Source organism: Dromiciops gliroides, chromosome 1 (genome assembly GCF_019393635.1).
Source record: "Dromiciops gliroides isolate mDroGli1 chromosome 1, mDroGli1.pri, whole genome shotgun sequence".
NCBI classification, from domain to species: domain Eukaryota; kingdom Metazoa; phylum Chordata; class Mammalia; order Microbiotheria; family Microbiotheriidae; genus Dromiciops; species Dromiciops gliroides.
Genome location: NC_057861.1, coordinates 743,726,743 through 743,751,824, shown reverse-complemented (window position 1 = coordinate 743,751,824; position 25,082 = coordinate 743,726,743). Strand labels below are relative to the sequence as shown.

The 25,082-nt window shown below is 43.2% G+C and overlaps 1 protein-coding gene across 3 annotated transcripts in view; it reads left to right on the top strand.

The window, feature by feature from the left end:
* NPSR1 (neuropeptide S receptor 1) overlaps nt 1-22,088 on the top strand; it is a 167,670-nt gene extending 145,582 nt beyond the window's left edge. For 2 of the 3 annotated variants that reach the window (XM_043977755.1, XM_043977753.1), the window contains 4 exons: nt 12,913-12,989; nt 17,414-17,500; nt 20,722-20,902; nt 21,913-22,088. In XM_043977755.1, the coding sequence (XP_043833690.1) occupies nt 12,913-12,989; nt 17,414-17,500; nt 20,722-20,902; nt 21,913-21,997 (430 nt within the window). In that variant the 3' untranslated portion in view covers nt 21,998-22,088. Of the gene's footprint in view, nt 1-12,912; nt 12,990-17,413; nt 17,501-20,721; nt 20,915-21,912 lie in introns of all 3 variants that reach the window. The other variant, XM_043977754.1, reaches the window with a different exon arrangement.
* Nucleotides 22,089-25,082: the final 2,994 nt, after the last annotated feature.

The window sequence follows — 25,082 nt, the reverse complement described above, 5'->3', positions numbered from 1 at the left end:
AATATTTACAAAAAATACAAACTGCCCAGTTTAACTGAAGAGGGAATAAAATTCTTAAACAAGACCCTATCAGAAAAATAATTTAAACATGACATTAATGAAATCCCTAAGAAAAAATCTCCAGGGCCAGATGGGTTTTCAAGTGAATTCTACCAAACATTTAAGGAACAATTCATTCCAATATTATTCAAATTATTTGGAAAAATACGTGAAGAAGGAGTTCTGCCAAATTCATCTCATGATACAAATATGGTGTTGATACCAAAACCAGGGAGAGCAAAAACAGAGAAGGAAAATTATAGATCAATTTCCCTAATGAATATTGATGCTAAAATCTTAAATAAGATATTAGCAAGGAGATTACAGCAAGTAATCACCAGAATAATACACTATGACCAGGTGGGATTTATACCCGAAATGCAGGACTGGTTCAAAATTATGAAAACTATCAATATAATCAACCACATCAATAAGAAAACTAACCAAAATCATATGAATATCTCAACAGATGCAGAGAAAGCTTTTGACAAAATACAACATCCATTCCCAATAAAAACACTAGAGAGCTTAGGAATAGGTGGAGTTTTCCTTAAAATAATAAGCAGTTATATACCTAAAACCATCAACAAACAGATGTAATGGGGATAAGTTAGAGGCATTCCCAATAAGATCAGGGGTGAAACAGGGATGTCCATTATCACCTCTATTATTTAATATTTTACTAGAAATGTTAGCTTTAGCAATCAGAGAAGAAAAAGGAATTAAAGGAATTAGAATAGACAAGGAGGAAACAAAACTATCACTCTTTGCAAATGATATGATTATATACTTAGAGAATCCTAGAGAATCAACTCAAAAATTACTTGAAACAATTAACAACTTTATCAAAGTAGCAGGATATAAAATAAATCCACATAAATCATCAGCATTTCTATACATGACCAACAAAGTCCAGCAGCAAGAGATAGAAAGAGAAATTCCATTTAAAGTAACGGTAGACAATAGAAAATACTTGGGAGTCTACTTGCCAAACAAACCTGGGAACTCTATGAAGACAATTACAAAACATTTTTCACACAAATCAAATCAGATCTAGATAACTGGGAAAATATCAATTGCTCATGGATAGGCTGAGCTGATATAATAAAAATGACAATTATACCTAAATTAACTTACTTATTCAGTGCCATACCAATTAGACTATGTAAAAATTATTTTATAGAGCTAGAAAAAATAATAATAAAATTCATCTGGAAAAAACAAAAGGTCAGGAATATCAAGGGAAAAAATGAAAAAAATGGACAGGAAGGTGGGCTAGCTCTACCAAATCTGAAGCTTTACTATAAAGTGGCAGTCATCAAAACTATTTGGTACTGGCTAAGAAATAGAGTGGCAAATCAATGGAATAGGCTAGGCACAGGAGACACAGTAGTAAATGACTTTAGTCATTTTGATAAACCCAAAGACTCCGGCTTCTGAGATAGGAACTCAGTATTTGACAAAAACTGCTGAGAAAACTGGAAGATAGTATGGCAGAAATTAGTCATAGACCAACATCTTACACCTTATACTAAAATAAGGTCAAAATAGGTACATGATTTAGACATAAAATGTGATACCATAGTTAAATTAGGAGAGAAAGGAATAGTTTACCTTTCATATCTTTGGAAAGGAGAACAGTTTATGACCAAACAAGAGATAGAGAATATTATGAAATGCAAAATTAATTATTTTGATTACATTAAATTAAAAAGGGTTTGTACAAACTGTCATGTTTAAAATCTAAATGTGTGGTCACCTTAAATTAGAAGCTTAGCATCAGTCTTTGGGCATTAAGTATTTATTAAAACATACCAGGTATTCACATGGAGTTCAGAAAGTTAAGAAAAGGCCTGTCTAGCCTAGAGTTCCAGACTGGTTTGGTTCTTTCTCAAGTCCTCCACCACGAGCCTGCTTCAATCATGAACTCCCTCAAACTGAGTGTAGAAGCTTTTTATACTTCTGGAGCATAAGCTGTCCTTACATACTGCTTCAAACTGATTGGTAGGCATCATTCAAATCCATTGGTTCACTGGACTTGAAGGTGGCCTCAAGTTGAGTTAGCTTCTGAGAACAATACCTTCTTAAGGGCTAGCCAGGTGTGATTACAATCTAGTTAACCTGAAGTAGACTAATCAGCAGTCAATCACTCTTACTTAATTCAATCAGTTTAGTTTAATCTCCAGGTGGGCCTTTGAGTATCTGCTAAATCCCATTATTTTATCACAAAACAGAAGCACTGCATCCAAAATTAGAAGGGAGGCAATAAGTCGAGGAAACAATTTTTATAGCCAGTACTTCTGATAAAGGCCTCATTTCTAAATCAAATTTATAAGAATCCAAGTCATTCCCCAATTGAGAAATGGTCAAAGGATATGAACAAGCAGTTTTCTGATGAAGAAATCAAAGCTATATACTGCCATATGAAAAAATGCTCTAAATCACTATTGCTTAGAGAGACACAAATTAAAACAACTCTGAGGTACCACCTGGCTCCTCTCAGATTGGCTAATATGACATAAAAGGAAAATAATAAATGTTGGAGAAGCTGTGGGAAAATTGGAACACTAATGCATTGCTGGTGAAGCTGTGAACTGATCCAACCATTCTGGAGAGCAATTTGGAATTATGCCCAAAGGGTTATAAAGCTGTGCATACCCTTTGACCCAGCAATACTACTCTTGGGTCTTTTTCCCAAAGAGATCATAAAAAAGGGGAAAGGACCCACATGTACAAAAATATTTATAGCTGCTCTTTTTGTGGTGGCAAGGAATTGGAAAGTGAGGGGCTGCCTATCAATTGGGGAATGGCTAAACAAGTTGTGGTATATGAATGTAATGGAATACTATTGTGCTGTAAGAAACGATGAGCAAGAAGAGTTCAGAGAAACCTGGAAGGACTCACATGAACTGATGCTGAGTGAAGTGAGGAAAACCAGGAGAACATTGTACACAGTAACACCAATGTTGTGGGTTGGTCAACTCTGATAGACTTGATTCTTTTCAGCAATACAAGATAGTTCCAAAAGGACTCATGATGGAAAATGCTCTCCAAATCCAGAAAAAAAGAACTATGGTATAGATGCAAATTGAACCATACTATTTCTATTTTTGTTGTTGTTGTTGTTGTTGTTTTGAGGTTTTTCTTTTTTGCTCCGATTCTTCTTTCACAACATGACTAATGCAGAAATATGTTTGTGATTGTACATATGTAACCTATATCATATTATTTGCTGTATTGGGGAGGGGGGAGGGAGGGGAGAGAGGAAAAAATTTGAAACTAGAAATCTTATAAAAACAAATGTTGAAAACTATCTCTACATGTAACTGGAAAATAATGAAATACTTTTATAATTTAAAAAAATTAGGATAGAGCAAATGGAAGCTCATGCCTTTATGAGAAACCAAGAAACAATAAAATGAAACCAAAAGAATGGAAAAAGCCCAGAAGGCAATGTGAAATATCTCATTGGATATACAACTGACCTGTAAAAGAGATCCAGGAGAGATGATTTGAAAATTATTGGACTACATCAAAGCCATGATCAAAAAAAGATTCTAGACATCATCTTCCAAGAAATTGTCAGGGAAAATTGACCTGATATTCTAGAAACAGAGAGTAAAATAGAAATTGATCTACTTATCACCTCCTGAAAGAGATCCCAAAATAAAAACACCCAAGAATACTATAGCCAAATTCCCAAGATCCCAGATCAAGGAGAAAATATTGCAGCCAGACAGAAAGAAACAATTCAAGTATGTGGAGCTACAATCAGGATAAGACAAGATTTAGCAGCTTCTAAATTAAAGGATTGGAGGGCTTATAATATGATATTCCTCAGGCAAAGGAACTGGAATTACAACCAAGAATCACCTACCCAGCAAAACTATGTATAATCCTTCAGGGGGGAAATGGGCATACAATGAAAGAGAGGACTTTCAGGCATTCTTGATGAAAAAACCTGAGCTGAATAGAAAATTTGACTTTCAAATACAAAACTCAAGAAAAGCATAAAAAGGTAAACAGGGAAAATAAATCATAAGGGATATCAAAAGGTTTATATTCCTACATGGGAAAATGATACTTGCAACTCATAAGAACTTTCTCATTATGAGGGCAACTGGATGGAGTATATTTAGACAAAGGGCATGGGTGTGAATTTAATATGAAGGGATGATATCTCTAAAAAATGAAATTAAGGGGTGAGAGAGGAATGAACTGGGAGGAAAGGAAAGGGAGAGGTGGAATTGGGTGAAGTATCACACATAAAAGAAGCAAGAGGAGTGGAGGGGGAAGATGGGGAAGTTGCTGGGGAGTGAATTTGCTCAAAGAGGGAATAACATACACACTCAATTAGGTATTGAAATCCATGTTACCCTGCAGGAAAGTAGGATGGGAAGGAAATAAGTGGAGGGGAGGCTGATATAAGGAAGGGCAGAATGGGCAAGGGGGCAATCAGAAGCAAATCACTTTTGAGGAGAGACAGGGTGAAAGGAGATAGAGAATAAAATAAATGGTGCGGAGAGGGGATAGCAGGAGGGAAATACAGTTAGCAACAGTATCTGTGAACAATTTTTGAAGCAAGTTTGTCTGATAAAGCCCTCATTTCTCAAATATATAGAGAACTGGATCAAATTTATTGAAATAAAAGCCATTCCCCAATTGATAAATGATCAAAAGGTATGAAGAGGGGGCAGTTAGGTAGTGCAGTGAATAAAGCACCAGCGCTGGATTCAGGAGGACCTGAATTCAAATCTGGCCTCAGACACTTGACACTTACTAGCTGTGTGACCCTGGGCAAGTCACCTAACCCTCATTGCCCCACAAAAAAGCTATGAAGAGTTTTCAGATGAAATAATCAAAACTATCTATAGTGATATGAAAAAAATGCCTTAACTTACTATTCATTAGAAAGATGCAAGTCAAAACAATTCTGGGGCAATACCTCATACCTATTGGATTGGATAATAGGACAGCAGAGGAAGATGACAAATGTTGTAGGGGATATGGGGAAAATGAGACATTAATGTGCTGTTGGTAGAGTTGTAAACTGATTCAAACATTCTGTAGAGTAATTTGGAACTATGGCCAAAGGGCTATAAAACCATGTATACTCTTTAACTTAGTAATGCCACTACTAGGTGGTATCTAAAAAGATAAAAAATAAAAAGTTAAAGGACCTATGTGGACAAAAAAAATTATGGCAGCTCTTTTCTGATGGCAAAGAATTCCAAATTGAGGGAATGTCCATCAATCGGAGAATGTCTGGATAAATTATAGTATGTGATTATGATGGAACACTATTGTCCTATGAGAAATGATGAGCAGGATGCTCTCAGAAAAACCTGGGAAGACTTACATGAGCTGATACAAAGTGAAATATACTGTGTCCAAAGTAACAGCAGTATTGTAAGATTTCAGCTGTGAATGACCTGGCTATTCTCAGCAATACAGTGATCCAAGACCAACTCTGGAGGACTTATGATGAAAAATGTGATCCATCTCCAAAGAAAGAACAGATGGTGTCTGAAAACAGATTGAAAAATAATTTTAGTTGATTTTTCTTGAGAGTTTTTTGTCTGTTTTCTTTCACAAACTAATATGTTTTGCAAGACTACAAATGTATAACTTATATTGATTGATTACCCTCTTAAAAGGTTGGATTGGTGAAGGCAAAAAGAAGAGAATTTGGAATACAAAGTTACAAAAATAGATGTTATAAAGTGTTTTTACATGTAATTGGGGGAAAATAAAAATTTAAATATCTCTAAATAAAGAAAAAGAAAATACCGCCCCTGCTTTCAAGGTCTCTGGGGGTTCTTCCCTAGCTATGGCTGTGGTACCCAAAGAAGCAATTGCAAGGCTATATTTCCACAGGACTCACAGCCCAGGATGATGGCTGAAGGGGCCAAGATGAAAGCAGAGAAGGTGATCTGGGAGATGCTGCCACTCCCAAGGCTATTGAGATGTCTGCCCTTTGGTGCCATTTGGGCTGTTGTTGCTGCTGCTGCAGCAACTGAGAAATGTGGGTCCTTCTCCTGAGTAATGGAACCTCCTCAAAGATTACTGAGGAGTCTGGTCTGGAAGCAAGTCATGACGGTGGTCTAGAGGATACCACTATTTTTAAAGCTCTTGGGCTCAGTGTCCTGGGGGTTATTGCCATCAGAGTCTGAGGTGACATGATGACTGAGGAGGCAACAGCAGTTTGACATGCCTGTCATACATCACTTCTTGTCTCTCAGGGAGCTTTACTGATCCAGCTGGGCTAGCTTGCCTGCCCCATATGCGGCAGTTGATGGGAATGGCTGATCCTTCTCCATAGAAGCTGCTTCTCCAAAGGACTTTGGGGGGGGAGGGGGGAGGAGATAGTTTAGAAGTAGAATTGGTAGTCTGAGTGGGGGAGGGGATGCTGCCTCTTCCAAGACTTATGCACTTAACAGTCAATGGGTGGCAGTTGGCCAGCCGTTAGTGCTGGTGGAGGCAAGGAAGGTGAGCCTCTTCTCCAAAGGTCCAATTAGAGTGAGATTGTGAAGGGCTTCTGTCCACTTCCTTCTTGTGTCAAAACTTTCTTGAATTGTTTGAGACATTTTGCAAAACCAAAGAAGGGCAGGCAAGTCCTGGAAGACTTATGGTATCCTTCTAAGTGAGGTGTACCCCGACTTTTATCATCAGATATAGATTTTTTTTCCTTTTGGGTTTTACTATATCACCAAATGTCATGTGTGAACTGGAAGAAGCAAAACATATTTTAGTTCTTCTTAATGGTTTGTCTTGTGTTTAGTATCTACTTTCTCTTCATTTTTGTATCCCAGAGCTGGGCCTCAGATCTAGGGCTGACTCTACAGGGGATGTGCCTAAGACTGGAAAGCCCAGGCAAAAAGCATCTGAAGGTACTGATCAGGAGCTACCTCTGAAAATGGGGCAAATCTGTGCTCATGGCCTCAGACTCAAGGCTCCAAGGGACAAGTGGAAAGAAAACCACTTTGTTAAGAAATGGATGTCCTCAGGTCTCAATAGAAAGTGTTATGTCTGGGGTAGGAGGGCACGTGAACTTTTATTGAAAATTGGTTTAAACTAGAGAGTATTTTTAAATCAATAGGAAAAATGAGAGTATGGAATAGTAGATAGGCCTCTAGACAGAAGGTTTTCTTTTTTCTCTTTTGTATATTTCCCAAAAGTTTGGGGTATTACAGGGTCAGGTAGAAAACCCAAGGCCCACGTTTAAATACCTAGAGACCAGATGACCTGAAAGGTCATTTTTAGCTATAAAACCTCCTTATTTCTAAAAAGCATTTATAAAACATTGACTAGTACTCAGCACTGTGGTAAGGACTAAAGGGGAGAGGGGAAAAATACAAGAGACTTCAGTTCTGCCTTCAGGGACATTGCAGTCTAGAAGGAACCACTGCTGTATTCTTTGGGATAGGAGAATAACCAATCACTCATTCTTTCTATTCAGTTTTGCTCAGAACCTAGATTCTGAACCTTGATTAAGCTAAAGCACTGATCGTGAAGAGATGGGCCCCTGCAGCTGTCTGGTCCAGCCTATACCTGAAAAAGAATCCCCTCTATCACTCACCTGCTTGGCATTTGGTCAATTGGTCCTTGCTCCATGACCCTCCATGGGGGTAGTCTTCTTTCCTAGGGCCTCCCAATGCAGCCAACATCTTTTTGAGATGTAAGGCAGTAGTCTTCCCTAGCATAATGGGAATTCCAGGGGACAGGGATTGCTTCATCTTTGTCTTTGTATCCCCAGTGCCCCGCTCCACTGGAGGTACATAGTAGGTACTTTAATGAATACTTGTGGATTGATTGGTTAGAGATCTCCCTTCCTTAGGGAGTTTTTCCTGGCATCAGCACCAATCTGTCTCTTCACAGCTTCCTCTCATTGCTCCTGTTTCTAACCTCCATGGCCAAGCAGGACACATCTCCCAATACCCTTTCATACAGATGTAGGCAGTTCTTCTGTCTCCCGGGGGGAAACAGCCGCAGTTCCTTCATCGGATCCTCACATGGCATGCACTTATTAATATAATATTAATTGTCTCCTGGTTGGCTTCTCACGGATGCCTGCCAGCTTATCAAGGTCTTAAACTGTGGTACTCAGAAAATCCAATATTCCCCCATGGCTGACCAGAGCAGAGTGCGGGCAGATTACAGCAATACATTATCCGAGTTATAAGGATCCTTGAAAGTCATCTAGGCCCACCCATAAACAAAAGGAGCCCTTCTTACAACCGACCTGACGAGTGGTCATTCAATCTCTATTTGATAAACTCCACAGTGGGAAACCCACCAACTCTTCAGAAAAACCATCACATTTCAAGTCAGTTTCAACTGTGAAGAAGTTTATCAAGCCTAAATAGGATTCTTTTCTACCTCCACCGTTGCTCCTGGTTCTGACTCGGGGGCAGAGGAACAAATCGAATCCTTTCAGATACTTGAAGATAGCTGTCATGTCCCACCCCACCCCCTGCCCAAACCCCGAGTCTTCTCTAGACTAACCATGCCCAGTTTCTCTAAATGGGCCTCATATGTCATGAACTCAAGGCACTTCCCTAACTTGGTCGTCCACCTTTGGACATTCTCCAGCCCATTGGTGTCCTTCTTGACCTGTGGTGACCACGACTGAACATACCACTCCAGCCACAAGCTGACAAGGTCAATGGGCAGTGTAACTATCACCTCACTGTTTCTGGAGCCATGTCCCGCCTACTGCAGCCCCTAGCTGGTTCTTCCACCTTTGGAAGGAAGCAATTATCACTAAGGTAAGTCAGAAGGCGATTATTTGCTCTGCTCTTGGCAGAAAGCTATTGCTAAATAATAACAACAATAATGGCTAACAATGATATATCAACTCTTCTGTGCTAGGCACTGTACTAAGTGGTTTTTAGCAGACTCTTGCCCTATTGGGGTGACTGAAATCTCCTTGGGACCACATCCATGTCATGGGCCAGATTTTCCATCCTTCCCTTAGAAGATGAAGGGGTATTTTTTTTTACTATCAGCTCCTTTTGGTATGACAGCAGAGCAGGTGTTCTCTAGAGCCAGGATATCAGAGATGGAGCAGCCAGCTGCCAGACAGGATATGGGCCATTATGTCATGTCCTCTGTACATTTATACCAGTTGCCAAGACCTGGATTAGTCTCTCTCTTCCCTAGAGATGTGAAGACCTGAGTGGGGAGAGAATGGAAAAATTATGGGGAAAAAATGTTTTTCTATCACTCCCACAAGGTAAAAAAGTGTTTGTTTCCACCCACTCCACCATGCCTGAAAAAAATTTAGATAATCTTTCCTTATTTTTAAAGAAGCATGAATAACAATTTTTGGTGAATAGACTTTGAAGTGGAAAGAACTTTAGTCTCAGACTAAGAATATCTTGTCAGGTTCCACTTCTGCCACATAATGGCCACATAGGACGTGGCACTCGATGTATGAGGAAACTGAGGCCCAGATACATTGAAAAGAGATCTGACTTGGGAATCAGAAGACCAGGGTCTGAATCTTGCCTTTTGTACTTGCTATTTCTGGGCGCTTAAGCCAATCACTTGGCCTCAGTTCATCTGTAAGATGATGGGCATCCTTGGAGGACCCTTCTGGCTCCAAATCTCTGTCCTGGGGAACAACAGGGGGCACTGGAAAGACTACCAAATGGAAAGTCAGTGCCCTGTCTCCAGCAGTTCTCCCCTGTGGGAAACAAGTCATCACTTTGCCTCAGTTTCCTTGTCTGTAAAATGAGGGAATTGGAAGTAGATGACTTCTAAGGGCCCTCCTATCTCCAGATCTATGATCCTGAAAGTTGTTGTGTGGCTACTTGACCTTATGTACAAGTAAAACAAGACTTGTGTGTAAAACTGGAGATAGTGTTGCATGGCTCTGATCCCAAGGATAAGCAGGAGAGCCCAGCTCTCTGTAGCAATAGCACAAGGCCCATGGGCCTCCAGGGAGCACCTTCTGTATTCCAAAGAGGATGAAAGGAGACTTTGGGGTCTTCTTTGGGTTTCTTCCTACTGATGTTTGACCTCATAGTTGACAGAAGTATTCCCAGCCCCCACATCTCCCTGTACAGCAGAGCTTGCAGAAGCATCTATTTTCACAAAGACTGAAAACAAGGGACTTGTTGCCAGCTTTACCCCTGAGACTCAGGCAAAGAGGAAAATCAAAAGGTTGAGAGATGACCAAGGTCCCTTCCAGCTCTCTAAGTCACATGATCCTTTGATGCTGGAGACTTTTCCTCTCAGACCTGTGACCTAGAAATCCTCAAAGGTGGAAGAAGGCTGGTTTCCTTATTGAAAGGGAAGTATTGAGGGGCAGCTAGGTGGTGCAGTGGATAAAGCACTGACTCTGGATTCAGGAGGAGCTGAGCTCAAATCCAGCCTCAGATACTTGATACTTACTAGCTGTGTGACCCTGGGCAAGTCACTTAACCCTCATTGACCCGCAAAAAAAAAAAAAAAAAAAAGCAGCATTTACATTCACTCTCATCCATGAGATTTTCATGGGCTGTCCCCAGTACCTGGGATGTTCCCCCTCCTCCTCTACCTCTTAGGAGTCTACGTTTCCCTCCCAGCTCAGCGCCAGTGCCAACGCCTCCATGAGACCCTTCCCAACCCCACTAGCTGCTCATGTTTCCTTGCCCCCTTTGATTTGTTGTGGTTGTTCAGTCACTTTCAGTCATGTTTGGCTCTTTGTGATCCCATTTGGAGTTCTCTTGGCAAAGATACTGGAGTGATTTGCCATTTCCTTCTCCAGCTCCTTTTACAGTTGAGGAAACAGAAGCAAATGGAGTTAAGTCACTTGGCCAGGGTCACACAGCTAGTAAGTATCTAAGGCTGGACTTGAACTCTGATTATTTTGTGAGTTTTGAGGGGACGGGGTTTGGCATCAAGGCTTAATAGATCAAGAACTGGCTTCTCCTATCCAGGAAGAGCTGAGTTCAAGTCCTTCCTTTTACCCACTGGCTATGTGGCTCTGGTCAAATGTCTTCACCTCTCCCTGCTCTAGACAACTCTCTAGGGCTATGAATTGCAGAGGAGGAGTCCCCTTGCAGTGGTTGTGGGACTTTCTACAATAATGGGGTCAGTGTCTGATTCTCGTACCTCTATTCTGTGTATATTTTGAGGTGTGGCTACTGTTTCCTCCCCTGGAACATGAGGTCTGGGATAGCAGGGGCCCATTTCATTTTTGTACTTGTACCCTCCCCCCACCCCCTCCAGCTCAGAATCTGGAACATGGAGGCCACAATAAATGCTTTTTGATGACTCAACCGATCATAGATTTTGAGCTGAAAAGAACTATAGGGTCCATCAAATCCAAAAACCACATTTAAAGATGAGGAAACTGAGGCACAGAACATTTAGGTGACTTGCCCAGCATCACACAGCTTGTAAGCACCCGAAGCAGCTTTACAACATGTCTTAACTCCAAGGTGGTGCTCTACCTAATATTCTGTACTGCCCTCAATTGATTAATTCATAGGTTCTATAAGCATAAGTCATAAAATGTAAAACCCCTAGAGTAGGAGAATTATCTGCATACTGCAAGTTATTGTGTAATAGGGACAAAATGTGATTCACAAATTAATTTCCCATTGCCCCTAAGATGATCCAGATATACACGGTACAAAAACAGCATCCTGAAGGCACTACAAATTCCCTACTGTGTGTAAGGAAGGAGGACAAGGGTGGAGAAATCACAAACACCTTTGTCCTGTAAGAGCTGAAACAATCATTGGGTATATGGTGCAGCCTGACCACACCCAATCTGTACTGCCCCACTGCCTTCTGGGTGACATTTATGCTTCATTCTTCAGAGAGCCTGGTATTTCAAGTCTCCATAACAAACCACCAGCAGAATGTTGGTATTAAAAGGAAGACTGGCATCAGTATGATAGCTTTGTAACTTCCCAGAGGTGACCTGGCTCACAATCTTCCTACCATTCAGATCTTGGCCCAACACACAGTTGGCTACAATTTTTAAAAACTCATTAGAGCCACAAATGTTTCATGGTGCAGGGGAAAGAAGGAGAATGTGGAGATGAATCCTGGATTTTCTCTTAAGTACCTGTGTCCTTGGGCAAGTCACTGCACTTTTCTTGGCCTTGGTTTCCCCATACGTAAAATAAGAACGTTGGAATAGATAGCCCCAAAGAGACAAAAGTAGACAATCTCCCAGGTCTCTTCTGACTCTGTGATCTTATAATCTTTGACTCAGTGTCTCTGAAGATAAAGCCCTCAGCCTTGAGGAGGACTGATGGTGAGCGGAGAATGTCAGTAACTGCTAAATGTTTTCTCATTCTTCCCTTGAACTGGGGGGGGGGGGGAGGCATTTAAGAAAGGCCAAGTGTGGGATAATGGGATAATGGAAGCAGGAGTGCTTAAAAGAGGCAAACCAGGGAGCTTAGGGAGGTTCTGTTTGGACCGACTCCCTGCCAGAAAAAAAAAGGACTGGCAGCTCAAAAGCATAGCCTTTAACAGAGTTACGCATTTTGAAGCTGGTCAAAATCTTGAGAAACTGTTAGTGCCCCGTCAGCTACTGCCAACGTGAGCCCTGCTTCTTAGACCAGCAGCTCTTCCATCAATCCCAAATTAGAGCAGACACGGGACGAGGAAGGTGGACAGAGAAATAATTGGGTGCTGGGGGTTAGAGGGAGCTTTTAATCTCAAAGGCAAGAAGTTAAACACTCACAGAAGTCACCCACAACACTCAGAGAAGCTTAATGTTTTGTTTTCTCTCCCCTCCCCTTCTCTTCCCTCCTCCTCCCCCAATTTTGTCTCTCTCTGTGTCTGTCTCTGTTCCTCTGTCTCATGCCCCTTCCTCTTCTCTCTGTCTGTCTCTCTCCGTCTCTGTGTATCTCTCTCTCTTCTTTCCAGTGTTATTTACTTCATTGTGATTCGAACCATCTGGATTAAGAGCAAAGCCCATGATAGGATCATTTCCAATTGCTCTGGTAAGTCTAGTCCTACCGCCACATTCTGAATTCTCAATGGGGTGTGGGAAATTAGGCATCTCTAAAGTTAAAGACTCTTTGGTAACCTCATCAGTCTGCCGAGCTGCTGTCTTTCTATAAGCAACTTTCCTTTAGAGAGACAGAATAGGAAGGCCTAGCTTCAAATCTCACCTCCAAAGTTAGCTGTGGGTCCCTGGGCAAGTCATTTGCCTTTTCTGTGGGTCTCTAAGTCATAGTGCAAGAGCCCATTTCCAAGGGTGAAAGGTGTTTCTCCATCTGGACATCCCTGGAGACCAATGAGATCCCATCTCCCTCATGGTAAGCACAGCCCAGGGAGAGTCCAGCCAAGGAAAGGGACCTTGAGATGAAAACGAACGAATATATCAATAGATTGTTCTATGCTTGCTTCGGCCTTGCAGACCAAAAGATAAAGGCTGGCCCACCCACCCACATGAACCCTGCTTGCAGCAAGCACACTGGGAGGCATCCCGCAGCTCTTTCTCTGTTGCTGCCCCCCTAAGGAGTCCAGGCAATGAAGGAGACTTGCCTCCCAATGCCAGCAGAGGCTCTCCTCTGTCCTCCTTCTGCTCCTCTTCCCATGAAGAAAGGTGCTTTGAGATTAAGCCTTTTATGAACCTTGAAAGGATTGCTATGGGCAGGCAGCAAGCATGGCATCAGCCAGACCTCCCCAGTCACGACCTCTCCTTAACAATGGATTTCAAGAATCGGCTACACACAGTTATACCCTATTTTCTATTGCCTTGATTCCACCAGTCCTCTCCCAATCAATGATGTCACACTGATGCCCACACTGGGCTGTGTTAGCAGGGTAAGGGAAGGGCTCAATGGGCTTAAACATTGATTGGGAAACAGAGCTTGGAAGTTTGCAAAGGGCTCTCCATGCCCTTCTCTCATGTGATGCTCACAATCACCTCCATGAGATAGGGACTGCAGATGTTATCACCATCTCCATATTACAGATGAGAAAACTGAGTTTAGCCTGGAAAAGAGAAAACTTGAGGGCTGGGGGGGAAGGGGCAGGTCGATAGGTGGTTCCCAGCATTTTATTTTGGGTTTTTTTGTTTGTTTTTGTATGGGACAGTGGGGGTTAAGTGACTTGCCCAAGGTCATCCAGCTAGTAAGTGTCAAGTGTCTGAGGCCGGATTTGAACTCAGGTCCTCCTGGATCCAGGGCTGTGCTTTATCCACTGCACCACCTAGCTGCCTCCGGTTCCCAGCATTTTAATGGAAGAACATATTAGCATTCCCTGTGCCTCTAGAGGGCAGAGCCAAGAGCAGGGGATAAAAGCTAATGAGAAGCAAGGTTAGGCTTGAAGCAATGATGGGAGCTCTGTCACAGTGGCCAGACTGCCTCAAAAGGGAGTAGGTTCTCCCCCCTGGACATCTTTTAAATCAAGTTGGGACGACTGTTGGGTATTGAGTAGAGGAGAGTCTTTAGGGGCTAGGAGTTGACCTAACTGATCATTATGCAGTTAAGTGACTCGCCTCTTGCTAATCAGCTATTATGTCCAAGCAGGATGTGAACTGTATGATTTTAGGATCATAATTTTAGCCCTAGAAGAGACCTTAGGAACCACTGAGTACAAACCCTCATTTTGGAAATGAGGAAATTGAGGCACAGAGCAATGATTTATTAGTAATTGTCTGAGATGGGACTTTAATCTAGATTTTCCTTATTCCAAATCCCAAGTATTGACACTCTGGTAAGAGGCAGACTCTTGGAAGACCCCAAAGGAGAAACTGCAGGGAAAACAATGGCTTCTAAGTCCCAAAGAACTTGTAGCAACTGAATAGCATAGCGTAATGGGTAAAGAGCTGGGTTTGGGAAAGACTGTCTTTCACCTCTCTTGATATTCCCAGTGCTTAGCACAGTTCTTGGTACGTAGTGGGTGCTTAATAAGTGCTTATTATCTGACTGGTTTGGCATTCAGAAAGATCTAAGTTCAAATTCTTCCTCTGGTATTAGCTGTATGACTATGCATCAGTAATTTAACCCCTCTGGACCTCAGCTTCCACAACTGTAAAATAGGGGGATTGATCTGGCTGGCCTCTAGGGGCCTTTTCAGCTCCCAGTCTGTGACCCCATGTCTCTCTGAGAGCTGCCCAGCATTTCACATATGCTATTCAATTTAATCTATACCACAACCCTGCGAGCTACGTGCTATTTCTCTTACCATCTTTCCAGAGAGGATAAATAAATGACTTTCCCAAGACCATGCAGCTAGTAACTGTCTGGGGCAAGAATTAAACCCTCCCTCCAAGACCACAACATTGCATCCTCTGTGGCCTACTGTCTCATGCTGAAACCTTGATACCCAGCTCTGGAATCACACATCAGAATGCATTCAGGAGGGAGTCGAGACTCGAGAAGGCAAAAGTATCTCTTCTGACGACTCACTCTCTTTTGAGAATCAGACTCCAGATGATCTCCCGTGTTGTTAGCAAGGAGCCAGGGGCATGTGGCAGCTTTGGGTCGCGAGTTGCCAAGGCAGGCTGGCCATGTGGGAAAGAAGCTCTGAGTTAAAGCCAGAGCCTGACTTAAGCTTTGTCCCAGCAGGCCCATGAACTTTCTGGGCTGCTAATGCATTCTCACAGCTGCTTTGACTGCTGATCAACTAGCTCAATCCCCGTGGGGAGAGGGAATAAGCCCTTTCTTCACCCAATAACAGAGCTGCTGGCTTAGGATTCTGTCTGTCTTATGGAGAAATGCCCTTTGATGCCAACGGTATTTCTTTCTAGGCAGGGGTCCTGCTGAATGAGATCTTTAGAGATTTCAGGGCCAACTCGGGGCAGGTATCTGATGAAATCCTCCCCAGTGCCGGCGTGGAAAGAGAGACAAGTTTTCCTTATAAGTGGATTTCAATCCACCCCGTTGCTTTCATAAATCCAGCCTTATCACTCTGAAAGACAAACTAAGGCACAGGGAGTCTGGGGGCTCAGGAACTCGCCTGTTCTCATGGGCCAGCCATAGCAGAGCCTGACAAGAGGGCTCTCTGGGCAGCAGCAAGCCTGCCTCTAGGGGAGGACACTGCCACTTTCTGAACATTTATGACTCCTGCCCGTGGTAACAGCTGGGCTCCTCTACCATTGGATTGTCATTACCCCCAAGCCCTCCACCTTTTGTATCCTGGGCCCCTGAGGCTGTAGTTTGGGGAAACTTATGGATCTCCTCTGAGAATCCTGGTTTTAAATGCATGAAATAAAATACATGAGATTACAAAGGGAACTGATGATATTGAGATACAGTGATTGAAATTTTTTTAAAAAGTTCACAGACCCCCAGTGAAGAACCCCTGCATGGTAGCAGGTTCTTTTCATTTCACCCAGTGTTAGTCCCCACCCCCCACCTCCACCCCCACCCCCATGCACCCTGGTTAGGCGGAGAGAAAGCAGGTCTGCTACTCGCCTTGCCATTGGAAGTGGTTTGTAAAGAAATTCTGTTTACCTTCAACTCAATTAAGTGAAGGTTCTGGAAGCAGGGACTCATGACCGATCCATATTACAAATGAGCTTCCTGTAGTTTCTTTGCCCGTGACCACGCAGTGAATAAATACCTGAGGCAGGAATGGAACCCCAGTCCTCCTGATTTCTGAGTCCTCCATTCTATCTCCCATTTCCCTGTGGCATTTCCTGATCATTTCCCAGATGCCAGTGACCTCCCATCAAATTACCATATACTTATGTACTTGGCTTAGAGACCAAATGGTGTGTCTGGTAGAGAAGAGGCTGTGAAATGAAGGCAACTTTGGGTTTGATTTATATCCCATCTGGACCACATCTTAACTGTGTGACCTTGGGAAAGTCATTTGATCTCTCAGCACCCCAAGCAACTGGGCAGAGTGAGTTTCCTCACCCAGGAGTTCCCTCTATTACTGAAACGAAAGAAGGTCAAGTTCCTGTCTTATTTACTGAGGGGTGTGTGTGTGTGTGTGTGTGTGTGTGTGTGTGTGTGTGTACATATGCGTACATATACACATATCTATGTATATATCCCATATACATACCTATGAAAATATACACATACAAATTTGGAATTACATAATCTAGACATACTTATACATGTACCAATTGTTTCCCCTATTGAATGTAAGCTACCTGAAGGCAGAGAATATTTTACTTTTCTCTTTGTATCCCCAGCCCACAGATCAGAGGAGAGTTTGTATTGTATCACAGCAATGGGCAGAAGCCACTAAAGGTCTCAGAACAAGGCCCTGATGTGTTTGAGGAAGGTGAAGTCAGCAGTTGTGGGTTGCAATGGAAGGAAACTGAACCAATTTAATTGAACTGAACAAGAAGTGTTGCAGAATTTGACTCTACTCATGATCCCCATGGGCTTAGACTTAACCTATCTACTGTTCCGTCTCAGTCTTGACTTTCCCTTTCCCTTTCCCTTCTCCTGTACAGAGGGAAAACTATGTTCCAGCTACAACAGAGGAGTCATCTCAAGGGCAAAAATCAAGGCCATTAAGTATAGTATCGTCATCATTTTGGGTAAGTAAACTACCATGAGTTAGGAAATTGGGGATCTGTTGTTCAGTTGTTTCAATTCATGTCTGACTCTTCACAACCCTACATGGGGTTTTCTTGTTTTTCTAAATGGGGTTTTCTTGACAGAGATATTGGAGTGAATTGCTATCTCCTTCTCCAGCTCATTTTACAGATGAGGAAACTGAGGCAAACAGTTAAGTGACTTGGCCAGGATAACACAGCTAGTTAAGTGTCTGAGACTGGATTTGAACTCAGGTCCTCCTGACTCCAGACCCTGCACTCTATCCCCCATGTCACCCAGCTGCCCAGATTGGGACCTATACCACACTACTCTAATTTATTACCTGGTAAAAGTGGGAGTGGAGAGAGAACTCCCAGTGAAGAGGGACATACAATGGACCATGAAGCTTCATTTGAGATGAGGAGAAGAAACCATCAAAACATCTTCTACATTATCTTAGGACTGCAAAATATGTATTTTACTGGGAAGCACGTTTTACGGTTAGAGAAGGAAAGGGGGAGTCCTCTATTAGATGTGAATGCTTACTTCCTGGTTACATTTTAAAGAAGCTCTCCTCCCCCTCCACTCCCCCCCACCCAGACCTGGAGTCCTGTCTCCTTCCCCACCCCCTTTATTCTCCCTTCCCCTCTAGGCCTGGAGTCCTAGTTACCTTCCCTGTCATGTTCACCACAGGAATGGGGACCTCCAACTCTCCACACTCCAAAAGCCTAGTGTAGCTGCCAGGGCGATAAGGGCTGGAATGGTAACTGCAGGACAAAGGCAACCTGCCTGGGCAGGAAGCTCCACTCACCGCTGCCCCCGCCCCGCCCCCCCCCCCCTGTCAGGGCCCTGGGCCGAAGTCTCTTTCATCCTCATTTAGGCCTCTACTTACAAGGATGATGGCCTTTATGTCCTGTTGGGAGGAAAAGGTGGACAGGAGCTGTCCTCAGAGAAAGGAGGGTGGATGAAAAAGAGGAAAGGTGGCTGGCCAGGGAAGGGGAGAGGGAAGTCAGAAGCACAAAAGAGAGGAGACCTGAAAACAGAGCCAGACTGGCTTTGTGGTCCTGGGCAATCACCTCATCCTTCAGGGCTCTAGGCAACTAACTCTGAGACTCAACGCACCAGAGAAGATGCTGACTTGCACTGGTGGAGGGCTTTTCTTCATCTGGGAGATCCCTATGTCAGTGAAATCACAGGATCAGTGCTTATGCCAGAAGTGGGAAAGGAAATAATGACTTCCAACAAGATAGTAGGTTGTGTCTCCCAACTTTTACGTATATCTCACAGTGAATCAGTCCCAGAGCCATAACTAAGGTGGGGCAATCAGGTCTTTGCCCAGAGCACTAAAACTTAGGAGGTGCTTATGACACTTGCAATCCTTCGATCTAGAAAGACTGAGCCTAGTACTTAATAATAGTAATTAAAGTAGGTGCCTATACCCCAAATGAGGTCTGCCCCAATCTAGTCCTCCTCATTTTGCATAAATAAATAGAATAGGATTAAACCAAGCCTCATGAATTTAGAATACCAGAGGGTCAGAAGCAGTTAGACTATCTTAATCTAGTGAAAACTCTAAATAACAAATATCATTTACATATATCCATGACCTCATTGAAATAGCAACTCTCCAACAATACAGATAGCACCCCATCCCTTCCTTCTAGTCCTATACAATTCTCTTCCATCTCTTCCCATAAATGTGACATGAGGAGTTTGTGCCGGTCTATCTCTTGTCACTGCATAGATATCAATGGGACATATGGGCTGTCCATCTGCTATCCCTAGCTCTCATTGTGAAAGTATTATTGGGGGCTTTTCCTGTATTTTTATTTAGTTCAAGCATATAACCAAGACAAGAAAATTTCTCCCCAAGAGAAGTTTTTGGGGGTTTGCTTTATGGATAGGTAGTTCATATTTAGAGCTAGCATATCATTTGCTTATAAGTTAGGGCTTGAGATTTGTAAAACACACACACACACACACACACACACATGCATGCATACCATACACATGCATGTGTGTGTACATGCACACACACATACCCTGTTAATCTTCGTAAATAAGGCCCTCAAGGAGGATTTGAATGGAGGTGAGGAAGCCCATAACTGTATTGTATTATAAAGAGTATTTACACTCTTATTCACTCATGTGGGGAGATTGCTTCAGGAGCTTAAAAGCAATTAGAGAGAGGCTTTAGGGTAGCACCGTTACTGAAAACAAATACCTCCCTGTACTTGGACTTTCTGTTCCAGTCAAAGCAGCCTTCTTGTTCCTCTTCTTCCAAAGCCCTTCATCTCTCACCCCCACACCTTTGTATAGGCTGCAATGGCATGCCTCCTTATTCTCTGTCTCTTAGAATCCATAATGGCCTTTGGAGCTCAGCTACAATGCCACTTTCTACTCCAACGCTTCCTTTAGCCCTACAGATGTTAATTCCCTCTGCCCCCAAATTAGTACATATATTATATATGCACATAAATGTGCTTTATATACACATTCATACATGAAGACATGTGTCTATGTAGTGTGTGCATGTGTATATATATATATAAATTTGCATGTATATGTATATGTATATGTGTGTTTTGTTTCTGTGATAGTATGCGCTCCCCCAAAACAAACAGTTTGGTTGTTGTCTTCATACTCACTTCCTAGCACAATGTCTGACGCATTAAGCAGTTGCTTTAATAAATGCTCACTGATGGACTAAATTATTTGGAACCAGAAGATCTGTGTTCAAATGCCAGTTCTTCCACTTGTTACCTTTGTGACCTGGGCCAAGTCTCTCATTACCTCAGTTTCCTCCTCTGTGGAAGGAAGGGATTAGACTAGGTGATTTCTAAGCTCCTTTCCACCCTAAATCTGTCATTTATGGACACCTCCTGGTCCAACCAGGAGGAGCTAAACACTGCCATTCCTTTTATATCTCAGAGTCATATTTTGACTTCAGACAAGGTCAGTTCTTGGCATTTGCTAACTAACTGGTTCTGATTCGTTTCAGAGCCCAGCCTTATAAGCCTAAAGCAGTCTACATGACTGGAGAAAAGACTGACCCAAGGGATCGTTGCAAAGATTCTGAATGAATGTGTTGCCCACAGGAAGGAGCTATATGAAATGTTAAGCTCGCAGCCAGGCCACCAGGGAAGGCGAGTCTGGCTGGGGATCTGCACTCCAAGGTTAAGCATTCATCCCATTTTTTTTACTTGCTTCTCTCCCCTTTCAGCATTTGTGATCTGCTGGAGTCCCTACTTCCTCTTTGATATTCTGGACAACTTTAGCCTCCTCCCCGAGACCAAAGAGCGCTTCTATGCCTCTGTGATTATCCAAAACCTTCCAGCCTTGAACAGTGCCATCAACCCCCTCATCTACTGCCTCTTCAGCAACAGCCTCTGCTACCCCTGCAGGTCAGAACAATGGCACCTTGGCTTCTTCCACTCTCATGCACCCGTAATGTTATTGAAGCTTCCCAGTATGATCAGGGCATCCCTATTTTACATAGGAGGAAACCCAGGCTCAGAGAGATAAGTGATGACTTCCTCCAGGTCACCTTAGGAATTAGGGACAGAACCAAGGACTGGAGCCACCTGGGTCTCCTCAACTCCTAGGGACTTCCCATCAAAGATGCTGCTGCTGGTCCTCTGATCACTGGGCAATCAGTATGAGTTCAAATCCTGACTCTGGAACTTGTTCTATCTTGGAATCCCTAGCTTCCTCTGTGGCTCAGCTCAAGTACCAATTTCTTTCTAAATGAGACCTATCTTAACTCCCACAGCTGCCAGTGACCCTCTTTGTGCATGCATATGTGGCTAAATAAATATCCAGCCTCTGGCGTGAAAGAGGAAAAAGAACATGGTGGTAACAGACCAGGCTGCGGTGACCTAGGCAAGGCCTGAGTGAAATCAATCCTAGGTGCTGCCCTTCCAGAATCCCAAGGAAAACAAAAAGGATTCAGAGACACTCCTGAGGCTGTGAGGGCCAAAGGCTGGCTGATTTTGGTTACTGTATCCCCAGTGAATTACCCCAGTATATAGTAGGTGCTTAATAAATGCTTGTTGAATGAATGAATGAATGAGTGAATGAATGAGTGAATGGAGTCATCTTGGTCATCACTTCATCTCTCTGGGCCTTGGGTTCCCTGTTGCGCCAGACTATTTGGGTTTAAAGTACATCTTTGGCATTTACTACTTGTGTGACCTTGGATGGGTTAATTTACTTTGCTTGTCTGTAAAATGAGGCAGTTGTACTAGGGCAAGTTCCCTGAGGGCCCTTCCAGCTCCGAGTCTCTGATCCATAAAATGAGTGTTGAACTTGGTAACCTCTTACCTTTTTCCTGGCTCTAAATGTATGATTTTAGTATTCTCCGCCTGTCCCACAGATAAAATTAGTGTTTATTTTCTCTCTTCCCTTTCTCTAGGGAAAGAAAGAATATGCAAGGAACTTTCCAAGATAAAACAGAGAGGCACGAGATGCACATCAGACCCAAGCCAGAATTCATTTAGTAGGGAGGCTGGGGGGACAGTGGCTGCTATGAAACTGGGTTCAGTAAAGCACCCTGGGTCATTCCTCCCATCAACAGAGAAGGAGCTGGAGAATTTCTCAGACATCCCTCTGCCACCCCTTCTGTCATCCATATGAACTCTGCCTCTGATCTGGAGCAGCCTGCTGGGATTGACAAGGCTGATTTTGGTTACTGTATCCCCAATGAAGTACCCCAGTATATAGTAGGTGCTTAATAAATGCTTGTTGACCAGGCTCTGTGACAGCCTGGTCACTGACCTGGGACAGTGCAGGCTGATCCCAAGTCACTGGTAAAACACAGCAAAAGGAGCAGGACTTCTTCCTATCCCCAGGTCACCCTTTATTGGCCTTTCTGCCATCATTCTCATCATCTGATTGGGGGCTGAGTGGAGAGGAGATGAGGCAAGGAAGGGAAGAAGTCAGGCTGGAAATCAACTGGGGTATGAGCACTTGATGATTTCATCCAGCCTTGACAGCCCTCATTCAACAGCCATGGCCTAGAATTAGTTCATCCTCCAAATACTGTCCTCGGTTCATTTCCACTGGAGGACCATCAGTCTCTCTTGTCCTGCATAACCTTGGCTTGTGGGTAGGTTTGCAGGTAACATCCTGGTCATCTAGCAAAGGCCACACCATCTTGTTCTGCTGCCCATGGATGCTGGAAAGGAGCCAGACTGGCAACAGCCTTTCCTTTGGACCGAAGACCAAAGACCGAGAATGTGGACGACTAAGACTGTGGTTGCCCATGGAGAAAAGCAAGGAGCCAGAGAAGACTGTGGGCAGGGAGTCCCAGGGTTGATATATAAAAAGGTGATGGGACGTTGCCCGGGCTGGAGAAGAAGTGGAATTCAGAGTGTGCCTCTCACCATCTCCGTTCTCCAGGAGGAATACTCCCACTGCTTTGGCTCCCTTCTCCCCAGCATCTCAGGGAAGCTTCCCCATCCAGACTGAAGTGAGTTTTCCCTTAGCCCCTGCCTGAGCTGCCTGGTTCGATCGATGTCAGCACTTCCTCCACCCTCTCCAATGTGCATGCTAAGGGACCTTATCTATTGAAGATGCTGTGTATTGCTTGTACTTCCACTTGTCCTGCCCAGCCGGAGATTTCCACTCATCACCTTGATCCAAGTGGGACTTGGTTAAGTATTGGGGAAGAGTATTTGGAACCTTTTATTGTCAGGTTCCTTCCCCTCCAAGGAAACAGCAAACGTGGCTCGGTTATGTAGAGATCCCCACCTACAGGCACAAGGACGAGCGTTTTATTTTTAGCATTGCACAGATTCCTGACATTAAAGTGTCCTTGGCACAACCCTCCTTCCCAGGATTCAGCATTTAAATCTTCTCCTCCTTCTGCCGTGAGAGTGAAGTCATTAAAACGTTGGACATATTTTAATAGCACTCTGGCCCTTATTACGGTGTCAGCCCAGGGGTGGCATATTTAAGGTCATGGTGGCATTTCTACCATGAACTACTCTTGTCCCATCTGTGCAAGGGGGAAAACATCCCTTTAGTCTAAAATTGGAGTCATCAGCCACCATCTGCCCATTGGGGTTTTGCTAAATTTGAAAAATCTGAAACTACTTTTCAGGTTTTAAAACTCATGGAAACCACTTGGATGGACTTGGGTGACCTCACTGGCACAGAGTTGCTTTTGTTTATTAATGAGCACTACCCATCCTTTGGCTAGAGATCACAGCTCTCCAAAACAGATGCACTGAGTCATTTTCAAAACCTTTGCACGAATCTGGGCCAATGAACAATCAAGGTCTGGAACATACATCCTAGACTGGCATGTAAGAGAGCTTCTTCCTCTGACTCCATCCTAACTGCACAAGTCCCACAACTCAGTAAAGTCCTCATCTGCAAACGGCCTTTCCTGCCTACCTCAGTGATCAGTAGGCTATGCAGATTAATGAGAGTCTTCCGGAGTGTGTTGCATGACGCAGATAAAGTCGCCCATTGTTACGGTTGCTGTTCCTAAAATATTGTAGCTTCTATCACTGCAGAGCAAGCCAGGGTGAATAAAACAAGTACCCAGGATGCTGTGATAAACTGCCCGGTTCTAATGCAAAGTACTTTGTAGAGACCCGGATTGTGGAAGTCTAGTTTGTTTGCTGAACTAATGATGGGAAGAGATGCATGTTAAAAGCCGTGATTCTCCCAGCCTCGGCGACTCCATCAAGATAGATCACAACCAACATATGACTTGGTGGACTCAGGAGGTCAGATGATTGTGTTTTAAAGGGAGAAGGGACCTTAGCCTCATTTTGCAGATGAGGAAATTGAGACACAGAAGTTACAAGACTTGCCCACAGTCACACGGGAAATGATGGAAGAGTTGAGAAATGAACCAACCCCAAATCCAGGACTCTTCCCACTGTGTCATCCTGCAATGTGCAGATCATGCAGCTGTTTGAGGTGCAGAGAGGTATGGAGACTTTCCCTTAGTCACACAGTGTCAGAGACAGGATTGGAACTCTGATCATCCCAACTTCAAGTCTAGCATTCGACCCACTACATCACACAGACTTTTTTCCTATGCTAAGTTTGTTTTTGCTTTTAAACCAGGACCTGCAACTTTAATCTGTATAAGAAGCTTCCTTTATCAATCAGAAATTCCTCTATCAATACAGAAAAACTCCTCTGAGAACCTAGAGATGAAGTGACTTGCCTAGGGTCTGTGTTAGAAGTTAGAATGGAACTTAAGTCTTCCTGGCTTGCAGGAAAGATTTCTACCCACTACGCCACACTGCGTAATTATGGAAACAATTTGGATTTTGTTTTATGAGAAGACATCGATCCCTCTGCTGCTTAGCAAGTCATGTAGCCCCTCATGGGGTTCAGTTGCCTCATCTGTAAAATAAGGAACATCACTTCCTCTGCTTAAAACCAGAGGTTAGACCAAGATTTCTAATTCTCAGAGCTAAAAATCATAAGTGATTGGCTAAAGGTGTGTCTTGAGAATAAGAGATCCTGGGATCTTTTTGGAAGATCTTGTTCAAGTCACTTTACATTCTGTTCACATTCAGTTCAGTCTACTAAAGTTCTGTTTAGCCCCTACGTTGTGCA